At 43.2% G+C, this 14,040-nt stretch overlaps 1 protein-coding gene across 3 annotated transcripts; it reads left to right on the top strand.

The window, feature by feature from the left end:
• Positions 1-1,441: 1,441 nt before the first annotated feature.
• dlec1 (DLEC1 cilia and flagella associated protein) lies at positions 1,442-14,040 on the top strand. 3 transcript variants are annotated; one of them, XM_030398249.1, is made up of 38 exons: positions 1,442-1,799; positions 1,908-2,048; positions 2,137-2,293; positions 2,424-2,537; positions 2,624-2,808; positions 3,005-3,225; positions 4,408-4,492; positions 4,597-4,684; positions 4,956-5,129; positions 5,209-5,345; positions 5,451-5,543; positions 5,787-5,877; positions 5,971-6,133; positions 6,462-6,654; positions 6,795-6,871; positions 7,037-7,199; positions 7,296-7,392; positions 7,537-7,667; positions 7,751-7,900; positions 8,016-8,146; positions 8,508-8,658; positions 8,775-8,891; positions 9,109-9,230; positions 9,326-9,511; positions 9,604-9,671; positions 9,754-9,905; positions 10,026-10,141; positions 10,252-10,322; positions 10,913-11,133; positions 11,278-11,436; positions 11,539-11,661; positions 11,746-11,840; positions 11,986-12,073; positions 12,181-12,378; positions 12,769-12,930; positions 13,035-13,185; positions 13,513-13,630; positions 13,737-14,040. In XM_030398249.1, the coding sequence occupies exons 1-38, from the start codon at positions 1,716-1,718 to the stop codon at positions 13,885-13,887; spliced, it is 5,124 nt and encodes a 1,707-aa protein (XP_030254109.1). In that variant the 5' UTR covers positions 1,442-1,715; the 3' UTR covers positions 13,888-14,040. The 3 variants fall into 3 exon arrangements, with proteins under 3 accessions (XP_030254109.1, XP_030254108.1, XP_030254110.1); XM_030398248.1 differs by having other exon boundaries at positions 1,443-1,799; positions 3,002-3,225; XM_030398250.1 differs by having other exon boundaries at positions 1,443-1,799; positions 3,002-3,225; positions 10,913-11,127.

The following is a 14,040-nucleotide window of genomic DNA, read 5'->3' on the forward strand; positions in this document are numbered from 1 at the left end:
CTCATATCTTATGAACACAAACAGGCCTTTTCTCACCACTGGTGGATTTTTAAAGGAGTCTTGGGGTTGATTCTGCCGTCGTCAGTGTCACTAACACGGCAGGAGACTTTGAGGTAGTTTGAGTATTGGATGCTCAAGCTCCTGTTCATTGTTAGGATGTATTAATATATGAGGGCTTAGACAGATCCCTCTTTGTGCCTCTCTATTATCAGTGTCTGCCAGCTTGTTCTGTCCTATGAACTTTCACTCTGCCGGGGCAAGTCTTGTGGAAAAAAAAAGAGGAAAAAAAAAAGGGCTCTGTCTGGCAAACCACGAGGCGCTACAAAGTGAGCTCAACAATCGCGCCTTTGAGAAGCCCACTTGAGCGACGCATGAGCTGATCAGCAGCACAGTGAATGATGTTGTTTTGGGTGTCTAGATTTTTAGGAATTTCGGCCTCCCAGACCAAAAAACATTTGCTTCAGTGTGTGTTTCCAAAGCAGTAACCAGCATTTTTGCATGAGCCTCTACCACACTTTTGCATGACACAGTGGGGTTTTTTTTTTTTTAACTCGTGCATGGTTCAAGGGCATCCAGTTACACTTTCTAGGTAGCTTCGTGGAAAATGAATCACAAAATAGACGATGCCACACCTCATGTGACAGCGCTGTATGCGGGTCTGACTGTTTGATGAATGCGCTGAATCTGGTTTCAGGAGGTAGGATGGTTGAAATGGTTCAGTGTGTCAGGTGAGAGTCAGAAAATGCTGCGCAAAATCAGGTAATCCTTAATACACGACGATGATCCTTACTTCATCTTACTTTCATGCCCTTTGTCTTTAATATGTAATTTCTTAGACTAACATTTGTAATCGTGTAACTGTAATTAACGTAAATTATAATCTAGTTTTGTGCATCATCGTCTCGCTCAACAATTGCACCAACACCAACATGGCCGCCAACTTGACAAACTTTTTCTGAAAAAAAAAAGAAGTTTTTCCTCTGGAGTCACAAAGGTTTTTTTTATTTGCTTCTACTTTTCCACATGTGCAGCAGCACTCACCAATACCTGTTAACACACTTTAATGTGCCAAATTGGTGGTTACCCTTTAAGACAGCAGGAAAACGTTCTTTATTAGATTTTGTGTATAACCCAAGGGTATATAAATGCATGTATAGTATCATTATTATTAACATTATATATAGTTTTTTTAGTAAGTAATTTGTGTTGTGTAGGCCACCTAAGAATAGGCTACATATTTACAAATAAAGGCAATTACTTTCACCAGTTAGAGACAATTCACAGTAGAACTGCTTTCCTAACAACACAACACAGAGTCAAAACGTCCAGAAATAAAGTCTGGTTAACGATGATACATGTGTTTGTTTGCTGCTTGTCTGTGGGAGGACACCATTCATGTTCTTGATCATTTCCTTCCTGGAGAAAAAGACCGGAAATGCACCGTTAGGCTGTCGCTATGGCAACCACACTACACAAATATGGCGCTGGGGGACGTCAACAAAATGAGTGAAAAACTTTTTAGCCGCCACAGCTTCAGATAAATAACGTGAATGTCCCTATTTTTTTCGTGAAACTCGTCATCAAGCCTGTTTTTTTTTGTTTTGACGTTCCCGTATATTGACCCTGCTAACCTCAACTAGTTAGCTAAGCTGATCAGCAAGTGAAACATGTAACGTTCGCCCGTGTTAGCTGTTAGCTGTCAGTGCTTCTGTACAATGCTGGAGGAACCGGAAACGAAAGAAACACTGCGGTGTGAGCCGTGTGTGGGCAGTCACAGACCAGCATCTGGAAAGTCACAGGTAATGAACACCTGGGCGTGAAACATATCAATACAACTCATCAAATCCCCTCTTAATGTCAAGCAAAATGACTTCACATTTTAAAAAATTCTCTCCTTTGTACATTAGGACATTTCTCATGTGTTGGCGAGCGTTTTCAAGGACCTTTACACTAAAGACATCATAGGGAAAGACACTGTGTCCAACCTCATCAAGACGAAGAGTGGACGAAGCAGCTACCATGACAGATACGTGGAAGAGCTTCAACAGGTGACGTGCAAACACTGTTCTTCATTCAAATGTGACACTCGTATAAATCTGTTTCATTCTGTTGTGATTTATTTCTTTGATCACGCAGGCTCATGCTGAATACAGCCGGTGTGTGAAAGAGGCCGACATGCTGGAGGCTCATATAATTCAGGCCAGAGCTCGGGCTGCTTCCACAGAGAAACAGGCGTATGAGAATATGAAAGAGATGATGGGAGACGTTTCCGATCACCAGGGCCTCCCTACAGGTGAGATGGAAACATTGTCATGAATTCATATAATGTGTTCTACTGCTGTCTGTCTATTTTACAGGTATATCTACTTTTAAATACATACATGGGATTTTATCGTGTTCTTATCCCTTGTGTCTGTTTGCAGTCAAATCAGCCTTTTCCTGGTGTGTGGACAATGATCTTCTCAAAATGAACAACCTGATTTCCCCCCAGGACTACTTGCCAGCACATAAACCACAGATACAACCACCAGCACCAAGTACGTAATCCTCTTTGGGACTCATCTTAAATGATTAATGACCGTTGTGCTTTTGCTCAATATCTCACTCATCCTTTTCCCGACAGTAAAATCAGATCTCGCCAAACCTACCATCGCCTACACCATGCACGTGTCCAGGGAGCCCCAGGATGATGGTTACACTCTAATTCCCAGTCCCGAGACGGAGGTGCGAGAAATGATAGAGTCAGATCTCAGTCTGACCTTCGAATCCTGCTCAGACAAAAACTCAAAGACGAAAACTCCCAAGGAGGTGAGGAGTCCAATTTATCTTTTTCTAATAGAATCTAAAATAGCAGTTACGACTAGACAGCAAGCAAAAGCAAACGACTAATTGGCAAAGAGAGGAGACAACACGGATAAAACGGGAGATAGAAAGAACATTACTAAAGGTGCGTTTTGAATAGGCATTCTTCTGTCTTTTAAAATCTGTTTATGTGTTTCAGAAGCTGAACCAGACCAAACCCAGACCAAAGTGGATGGATGAGCCGAGCGCACAGGACCGGGCGGAGGGATCGGCAAAACTCCAGGAGCTGAAAGATCGACACAGCTTCCTACGCAACCCTCGCTTCCAACCTCCAAACGCACAGCAGGGTGGCACATCCCTCATCCGGCCCAGAGGCAAAGTAGGGAAGACAGAGCATGTGAGGAAAGAGATGGAGGAGAACAGGTAACTGGAATCTGTTGCGCATAAGGCTTCCTTTCACCGTTTTACTTCAAATGCAGCAAATTTAAAATGGCAGGATATTGACAGAGAGGGTCACATGGGAAAATCTTGAATGGGTTATAGCTGATGAAATATAATAGGCTCAGGTCAGACAATCTCTCTTTTATTGTTAATGCAAACATGAGTACTCTTTACCTCGGTGCCCAAGGCAGTGCAGCTTTTGTGCCAGAGCAGAGTGCGTAACTTGTAACTTGATACTCCTGGCATTATGTAATACCTTATATAGGACATCTGTCAGATTCTGTGTCTTAATTGGATTAATAGTGTTTCAGTTATAATGAAGTAATAATGACACCAGCTGCGAATTCATTACAAAAACAAGAAATCCTTTGAAATTGTCATGATTATTATGAGTATAAATGTTTTGTACCAAGCTTTCAGTAACTCATTACATATGCTTTAAGCTAGTCATTCAGCACTCGTCAACCGAGTATCCATACACCATCAAAAATAGTTCCTACTCCCATATAATTAATTCAACCTTGCATAAATCCCTTACACAAGAAACCAGAGTTGATTATCCCACCAATTGTATAACCCTGATTCCAAAAATGTTGGGATGCTATGTAGAACATAAATGAAGCGTCCTTACTTTGAGCAGCATATGAAATGAGATAGCATTGAATTTATAAGTATGCATGATATGTGTTTTAAATATTTAGTTACTGAATGTTTAAAGACATGGGATATAAGGTGCTTGTTTGTACGGTGGCCCTCAGAGCTCAAAGCCCAGCAGCTTAAGGAAACAAATGCAAACAGACCAAACAAGCAAACTAAGAAAACATTTCCAACAAAGAGAAAGAGGGTGCCGTGTGTTGACCTCTCAGGGAAAATGCGTGTCTGTTTCATCACAGATAGCTTAGTTTTTGTTTAAGAACCCATTCCTCCTTCAGTCACATCAGTGCAGCTCAAGTTCTGATCCAACCAGGTGGCATAATACCATTTCTCTTTTAGCAGGTGTAATGAAGTGAAATCAGAAATGTTTTGCCTTGTGGTTTCGTAGATATAGAGTTGAATGCCTGCAGTGTTTGCAAGCCACGCGGCTCACCACTTCCTGTGAAACTGTCCTTATTCAGAACAGACGGAACAGTCAGGTGATGTGTTTGTGTTCTTTGTCCCTTAAAGCTCCACTGATGAACTTGTACCAGTCTTCCTAGCAAAGCCTTCAGTGGTGGTTTTCACCGACTACAGTGTGGGACATGTTTATGAGGTATGCTTTATGAAAAGTTTCATGATGCAGGAAAACTTTACATCATCCAAAACTGCTTACTGTTTGTCAATGAGATGATGGCAACATGTTTCATCCTGTTCTAGACTACACTTGAGCTGAAAAACTTGACTTCCGCGAGCCGCCACGTCCGTGTCATCCCTCCTACCACTCCTTACTTCTCTATTGGCCTGGGTGAGCGCTTCTCTTTGTTCGGATTGGCTTGCACAGCCTCCTCCTGTTGATAGTGAGGAAATTGAGTGTGTCAAGAGTCAGTGACTGTACCCAAAAGGAATGCCAACATAAAGTCATACGTCTCTGGAATGCAATTGGTGGTTTCTTGGTTCCTTGTGGTACTGCTGCCATCCAGTGTATGAACACCAGCACCACCTACTGGAGGATAAATAGCACACAAAAGAATGTAGAGTATCTGAAATGAAGGGATTGATCTTACATGTTTTGGCAGGGAGATTCCCAGGTGAGGGGGGTGTTGTCGCCCCAGGGATGAGCTGTAAGTACACAGTCCACTTCGCTCCAGACTCTCTGGGAGACTTTGAGGACTTCCTCGTGGTGGAGACCCAGGCTGAACACATGCTTGTGGTGCCCATCGCGGCCACACGACCCCCTCCAGTACTCACATGTGAGTGTCATTGACATCTACCAACCTTATGTTGTTGTAATGCTCATTGTTGATATGTTTCCCTCTGATTATTGTGCAGTACCAAGAGTTCTGGACTGTGGTTGTTGTCTGATCGGAGGAGTAAAGTTTGTTGAGTTCCTGTGCCAGAATGTTGGCCTCAGCGCCGGGACCTTCTGCATCATCCCCAAGAATCAGTGGCCAGCGTCGAACCTCAGGGTGAAAAAAAAATATACAAATATATGTGACTCATAAGATAGATAAGACATACATTTATCCTTCATGTGCTTGACAGGTCCTCTGCTTTTCTTTGTTTTTTTATAGTCTGTGGCAAGAACTTACTTTTCTGAGCAGCCACCCTTTGCAGTGAGCCCGTCTCTATTTGTGCTGCAGCCTGGAGAGGCCACTGTGGTGGAGGTGAGTCTGATATGGAACACGACGTAGGAACAGAAATATGTAGGTGGAATTGTATTTAAAACGCAGTTAAGTTTGACTTTATAAACGTAAAATACAGTGTGACCTTTTAAAATTATTTCAGACTCAACATACTTCCCATTTTGTGAGGTTTCACTTCCATGCATTTACATTTGTGTGTGTGTGCATGTTTAGCAGTTAAATCCTATAAATTCTCTGTGTTTTCAAGCATGTGTGTGTTTTCAGGTGGTTTTCTTTCCCACCACTGCTGACAAGAGCTGTCAGGTTTTCACTGTTGTGTGCGACAACTGCCAGGTGAAAGACATTTCCGTTGAAGGTGAATCTCTTAGCGATCAGTCTCTTAGAAAAATGATGCTTTGATAAACTTGTATTGATGTTTGATGTCTCCTGCATGACGTGTGTTTTCCAGGTGAGGGTCAGCTGATTGCACTCGAGCTCGTGTCTGTGTCTGGGGAGAAGGAGCCTCCTGTCGTGGGAGAGGCGCACGACCTCACTGCGGAGCACTTTGTCCGTTTCAGCCCGTGTAACCCTCACTCCGTGCAACAGAAGAAAATCCTTATTAGAAACAATGTGTAAGCATCACACCTCCATATGTCATCACTATGAGGCACAAAATGGCAGAATAGTATCATGCTTTTTGGATTTTTATAGTCAAGTCCCTCTCCACAAAGTCATCCAACACATCATCTGTGCTCTGTATAGCAGAAGGTAGCATAGTGATAGACCCCTCTTATAGGGACCCCCCGGGGACCCCACACGGATTAACTCTGACAGCGAGGGCCGCTGCTCTGTCGCTGACCCCGTTCGGTGCTCAAGTAGAAAAAGATTTTCTCCTCAGGGATCATTAAATATCACATTACATAACTCTGTCATTCTCTCTCTCTATCTCTGGGGCTGAAGCCACTTGGAGCTGCCTTTCCACTGGCAGATCATGAAGCCCAACCTGCACCCTCTGCTTCCAGGGGAAACCCCAGAGCCCTCTCATATCCAGTTTCACCTGGCCACAGATGATGTTTTCCACGTCAGCCCGCCAACAGGGGTTCTGGCTCCCTGCAAGGAAGAGGAGTTTCTGTTCACATTCTGTCCTAAAGAGGTAGACTGAAAACACTATTATAGCACAAGTTATCCTTTTAAGAATGTTGCATTTCTATCATTTTGAGTCTTCTGTTTGAAAGCTTTGTTTATAATACAGTACGCACTGATATTTATCTCATCCTCTATTCATTTCTTAAGTTGAAGGATTACCACAGTGTCTGTCACCTAGTCTTGAGGGACATCCCCCACCTGCCACCAGAGCCCAGTGATGATGGGTAAAGTCCCTGTTACACTGTTTGAACAGTTTAGAAGTGTGTACTGAAGATGGTAATCTGTAAAAATATCATCACATACAAAGAACTCACATTCAACTTTACAAAACAGAAGCTCCTTTCATCCAACAAGTGCCGGTTTGTGTCTCGCCGTGTTTGTAAATCAAGTGTCCTTCAGCCTGTGCGCACTGGCTCCAGAGTGAGCGATGTCATCGTCATGGAGATAGAGGTCAAGGGGTCAACCGAGCCACACCAGGTCCTACTGGAGCCCTATGCTGTTGTGATCCCCGGAGAGATCTTTATTTGCACATCCACCCACAGAAAATTCAAGGTTATTTAAGCCATCTTTTCTTTACATTAAGCTAATTTCTTCTATGATTACTACAAAAAGTCGTTCACTGTTATTCTTCTGTCTTGTGTGTATCAGATGTGGAATTACAGCAAAACCTACATTTTTTTCCATTGGGAGAGGATGAACAGCAGCAGACACATAATAGAAGTAGAGCCCTCTACTGGTAGAATAGGTGCGTCACACAGCATGACGTAGGATGATACAGGAAAATCCTCCTTCAAGCAGATTCACTCGAATTTGTACGTTATAGATTGTAACCAGAGGTAATTTATTGGTTCAGTAGTAATTGATTTGTCCTTTGTGGGTTTGATTCTAGAGGAGAACGAGTGTTTTGATTTCGACCTCTTTGTGACTGGAGGGAAACCGGAGAGGGTGGTGACCAATCTGGTCTGCCATGTAGAGCACCATCATGAGCCGGTCACTTTGGCTGTGGAAGTCTCCTTTAAAGTAAGAAAGAAAGGTGTTGCTGTGACATTCTTTGAGAGCAGTCTGTTACCCTATTTATGCTCATCATGTGATTTTGGATGCAGGGTCCCATAGTGACCCTCAGTGTCCCCGATGTGGACTTTGGGCTTTTGAAGCTTGGGGAGCAGACACAGACCACGCTGCTCCTCACCAACATCTCTCCGCTGGAGGCCTCCTGGATGTTGACGGAGAGGCCAGACCATCAAGACACACAGGTACTATACACTACAACAACATAGCAACACATCTGTGATTGATTAACACGGAAGATATGGCTCATGTTTATACATTTTTTCTTTTCAAATATCTTTGCGGATCTCTGTTGCCCAGATCTTAATCGAGCCACACAGAGGTGTGCTGCCCCCGTTGGCGTCTTGCAGTGTGGATGTGCTCTTTATGCCACGTTTCTGCCAGCGATATGAAACAGAGCTGGAGTTGATAGTTGAAGATGGAACGGGATGGTAAAGATGCATAAAACTTCACTGTTCTTCTCTTTAAGCTTTGCCTTAAAGGGACAGTTCACAAAAAACTGTCAATCGACTTACATTATAATCAAGAGAAGAAAGACATTTCTACATCTGATTTCTCTAAAACTTGGCAACTCACACCAAAAAATAAAGATAGAGTGATAGCCCTACATGTTAGATGGAAAAAAATCTGTGTTTGATTTTGGACTGAGCTGTCCCTTTAAGGTGTAAACCTCACCTTAAACAAGCATGGCATTTAGGAGCAGCTGGAGCTTTGTAAGGGCAACAAAAACGATGTTCCTTGATGACAGCGCCCTGCTGATAACAAGTAACACCACCTGTGTGTCGGTTGCAGTCACCTGTCGGTGCGAGCAGATGTGCAGTCTCCTCAGGTGTGTCTGCTGAGCTGCGAGCTGCTCCTGTCTGAACTCTACATTAGAGTTCCTGCGGTATCAACTGTCACTCTCTACAATCAGACCGTGCTGCCGTCACACTTCAGCTGGATGGTACGCCACATTCACAACTGTTACAGTCCATAATCTGTTACATATTATCAATAAGAGAATGTTTTTTGTCCTTAAGATAGATAAAAGAGGCTAAATTGATCAATTTTCCCTGCCAGACTCAGCTTCAGGGGAAACACGCTGAACTGTGTGCAGCCAGTTTTGAACCCTCCTCTGGTACTCTGGGACCTAACACCAGCATGGAGATTACCGTTAACTTTGTCTCCCACACAGATGTAAGTACCTATTATTAACACACAAAAAGATTCAGATGAATATGAAAGAGTGAAGGAGGAAAATTACACTGAATAGCTAAAAGATGCAGCGATTCTATCAGGGGAAAAAAGTGCTCAAGAACCTAATAACACACTGAAGGAAAGGAAAAAAAACGAAAGGCATAATATGTCTCCTTTTATGATAATTGTATTTAAATGTTGTTTGTCTTTTATCCAGCTGGAGCTGACTGAGGTGACTGCCCTCTGTGAGGTCCAGGGAATGAACTCTCCTCTGGTTCTCAGCATCGTAGCCTCCAAAACCAAGAAACTCAGCGTGTCCTACTCCCTGCCCGGTGTCCGGTAGTAACCTTGGATTATAATCTTGTAACTGCATTGGAGCTAAATTAACTGTTATGCATAAGAGGGATGTATAACCACTAGTTCTTTGTTTTTAGGCCTGCATCAGATGATGAAAGCCCCTCAACACTGTTACTGGACTTTGGAGATGATGTCATTTTAAAGAGAGCTGTTACGAAGCAGTTATCGATAACAAACCAGACTGCTATCCCTGCTCCTTTTACCATAGAGGCGGAGTACTTCATCTGCCATGCCTCAATGCCAAACAGCCCGTCTGAGAAAAGGTAAGGCAGCACACTCACTGACATGAATAATGGATCAAAGAATGACTTAACTGTACTGCAGATGTGACACAGACTGCATTTTAAACTCGTAGATTCACATACACAAAGAAGCCGCTTCACTCGTTTCAAGCCAAGAAAGTAGAAGAAAAAGCACATGAGGGTTAGTGTACACACTTTTAAAAAGTAAGCAGATTGAGTACACAAACTGCAGATTCTGACTACATCTCTGTGTCTGTGTGCAGAGTTTGTGAGCAGCCTGCTGGCTCATGGAAAAGGAGCAGCTTTCTTTGTTTCACCAGATACTGGGCTGCTGGGACCTTTTGAGACGCAGACTGTGGATGTCACTGCCTACACTGACATGTGGGGGGAATACAGAGATCTCCTCATATGCAAAGTATGATGCCATACAACGGGATGGAACAGATTTTTCAGGATATTTCAGAAAATAACATGTATTCACTTCATTTTGTCAGGGACTGCTGAATTATGTTAATATGTAATTTTCCTCCGGCAGGTTGGGGACCTTGAGCCCACGCTCATTCCCATGCAGATGACAGTAAGAGGCTGCCCGCTCTACTTCCAAATGACAGGCCCACGTCCAGATGGCCAGAACCAGGGACCGACCATACAGTCTGTTCCACTGTCCATTTCTTCAGTTTGAAACCTTCATCATTTGTGTATTTTTTTTTTAATGATGACTTTATGTCTGTTGGTTTGACATGTCCTGTTTGCATCATTAGGTTCGGTACCTGTGTATCTGGAAGTGACACAGTGTCTCGTTCCCTCCGCATCAACAATCCAACCATGTTCGGTAGGTATAATCATGTAAAAAATAGGCTGATTATTAAAAAGGCTGATTTCACAGATATTTGGACACCAGATTTCATTAGAGACGTTGTTGCGGCATCCAATAATAATGATGCTGTGAATGGTTGCCAGTCTGTGGTGGTTTTCTGAATGCGCTCCCAAAAACTTTGTATAATTTGTTGCCTAAAAAGAGGGATTTCAGACATTGACAAAAAACCTTCCATCATTCCCTTTAATCCAGATATTGACAAAACAGCTAAAATAAAGTATAAATGGAAGACATTTGTCAAAATTGCGTACCACCATGGCTAGATTTCAGTCCACATGATATTACAAACACATAACTTAAATGATGCATGTACAGAGGTTATCAAAACATTGTTATCGTGATAGCAGCATGTATCCGATTCATGTCTTTTTGTCTTGTTTGTCACTGTGCATGAGACAAAGAAGACACTGACATTGAGATGTTAATAAGACTTTTTGTTATAACGACCCCAGGAATATTTGCAACAAAAAAAAGAAAGAAAGACGACTAGTTTTCCCTCTGAGGGCCAATACAGTTATGTAATCTAAATCTTTGTATGCTGCCAGATATTCGCATGGACTGGGAAACATATAACATAGATCCGAACGACCCTAAGCTGGTGGATCTTGTGGTCGCATACGGAGACGCCTTTCCACTTAAAGATGCCGATGGCAACGAGGTGTTGAGCGGAGCGTTAAGGATTCCTGATGGGAGCATTCAAACAGCCTGGGAGAGAAATGAGAGCCTGGTCTCTGAGGGCACGAGCTCCTCCCTCCAAAGCGTGAGTGTGAGTTTTCATTTTCAACAGATACACAGACATAAACTGTAACGACTTTTACAGCGTTGCCTCTGGGAAATTCTTACGGTTACGATGCCAGTAAGTTATTATGCTCTTTTATTGGCTCAAAACTTTCAAATATATTGATTCCAGGATGAGGAAGGGGAGGAAGATGTATCCGAGGATGCCTGTGAGGAAGAGGAAACACGTCTTTACCCCTTTCCTGCAAAGAAAAAACTGTTATCTGTCCACATCAGACCTCATTTGGGCAACCTCTCAGATTACCCATACTGCATCACACCTCAGCAAATAGTATGTTGATTAGATTTTAGCCACATACAGCCACTTTATAATTTAAATGCTGCCTCGGCCAATTGAATAATGATGTTCTTTCTTCCTGGTGTTTACCTCAAGGTGATTCCAGCAAAAGGAAGCGGCACAATCCACGTGTCTTACACTCCTCTGACTCTTTCCGGGTCAGTTTGTGAGTCCAGGTGTGTTGGGTTGGCTCTGGGCTTCATGAGCCTAGACTGCGAGGTAACATACTCAATACCCTACACAGTGGATTTTACATCCTAAAAGAAAGGCAAACATTAGTTGACTTGTCTTGTGTGTTTACAGATGGCTGCCTGTGTCCGGGGTAAAGTTGGCAGAGCTCAGGGTTTGGATTTGGAGCCTGTCAGAATGGATCTACTTGCAGTCGTAAAGCCTGGAGTGTACGCAATTACAATCACACTATTTATGTCCCTAAATCCAATGCATCCAACCCAATTTATGTTCCCTGGGTTAAAATTAGCTGAGGTTTGGCAAAAGCAGCTCAGAGGTGGTCTGATTAAATTGCAAATCTTCTTCTCTCTGCAGGCTGTTGGTTCAGATGGAGGAGGACGAGGGGGTGCTGGAGTTTCGTGCCTCAGCCGGTGATTTACTGGGGGGAGAATCAGCTAAGGAGGTCGGTCTGAGAAATCTAAAAGCATTAATCAACAGTGCTCTGACATTCTGTGGAATTGATCCCAATTCTTCTTTGGTTGTTTTTCTGTTGTTTTTTGTGCTCTGTAGACAGTAGTGCGTGAATTTGACATCACACAGACCCTTCAGCTGAAAAACAACTCAGAGATGCTCCTACACTTCACACTGGGGACTCAGCCTCCGTTTTTAGTGCTCAAGCCGCAGCCTCGGGCCCGAACCAGCAACTCCAGCAACCCGCCTACTGGTGACAGTCAGTCCCTGGTGCTGCAGCCTCAACACAGCATGCAGGTGAGACGAGGAGAGGCAGCCACGTCATGCCACTTTCTGGATGATATTCACTGCAGCACACAGATTTTCAATGAAAGGATGTTTGATTTAGATATTATTAAGAAACCAGTTGATGCTCAACTGCAGCTGGCAGTGTGTAGGTAGGGACAGGCACACACATGCATCACCAAAACACAAGCTTGTAAGTGAGTATGTAAACAACATGAGATCATCGTTATGTTAAAATGTGCTGCAATCTCTGACAAGGAGACCTAAAGTCCTGGAACACAGAAAGCATCGGTATTGGCACATACCCAAATAAATGTATCGTAACCAGATCAGAACTGATAAAGAGTTTATCAGTGCACATCTATCTGTTATCTTGTTGTACTATGGTCTGGTCACTACCAGGTGACGGTGGCCTTCCGCTGCTCCCTGTCCCTTCTGGACCATGCAGACCAGTTGGATGAGGAGGTCCCTCCTGGGGTGACGCTGATCCAGAGTGCAGCTGGTCAGAGGAAGCTGAGGTTCCAGCAAAACCTCCTGATTCACTACAGCAACAACAGCCTGCAGGTCAGAGACTGGAGTGAAAAGTCTGGAATAAAGGGAGAAAGAAGAAAAATGAATTATACAGTGTGATTATTTGATCAAGTTAATTTCCTCTCTGCTCTGTGCAGACGGTGCCTCTCTGCGCTCATTTGCATCTCGTTACAATGCGCCTGTCCGCCGACAGCGTCAACTTTGGGTTCTGCTACGTGGGCCAGACACACAGAAAAGAAGTCATCCTCTACAGCCATGGAGCCCACACACACTGGACATCACTTATAGGTGCTGAGGCTGTCTTCTGTATACACTCTCTGGGGGGGTTTGTTTTGGTCTTCGATTAATGTTTTTACACATACAGCACTATGTATTTGGCCTATCTCATTACCCTCTGCAGCAGTAGGAAGATGCCTGACTCTTTCTCCTTATTATGACCAGTTTGGAGCTTTTAAAAAGTCTGTTAGATATAATGAGAGAGTTTAAACATCAAATAATTGCCTTGTGTCAGGTGGTAAGAATTAAACTGCCAAGAATTACGTCAATTATAATGAATGTTTCCTATAATTAACCTGTGTGTGTGTGTGTGTGTGTGTGTGTGTTGTGTGTGTGTAGAGTCAGATGAAGGAGACTCTCCTGTGTTCAGAGTGACTCCAGACTTTGGGCTCCTCAGGCCCAAGGAGCGTCACGTCACTAAATGCAGCCAGTGTCTGCAGATCAGCTTCACTCCCAGGTACAGAAGAAAACACTGTGACAACGTGACACAGGGATTATGTTAATCTTATAACGGTTACATTGATATTCAAATGCTTGATGTTCATATGTGTCATGTGTTGTAGTGAGGACAGAGAGTTCAAGGCCACTCTGGTAATCCGCTCTCCTCTGGTGAAGACCCCCCTCACTCTGCAGCTAATGGGAAGGGGATCCTTTAATGAAATGTACAGGTCCGAGTTGATGTCTTCAGTCACACAGTCGCCACCTGCTATTTAACCTGCTCTCCTTAAAATCACTTATTTATTGTTATATATTGTTTTTTGTAAGAATTTGAAAAAATATAAAGAAAGTTTCAGGTCTCTGTCATTGTATTACATATACCAGTACCAAAGCTCATTTAATGATCAGTAAAGAATGAACTTGTTACTG

Source organism: Sparus aurata, chromosome 19, assembly GCF_900880675.1.
Source record: "Sparus aurata chromosome 19, fSpaAur1.1, whole genome shotgun sequence".
NCBI lineage: Eukaryota > Metazoa > Chordata > Actinopteri > Spariformes > Sparidae > Sparus > Sparus aurata.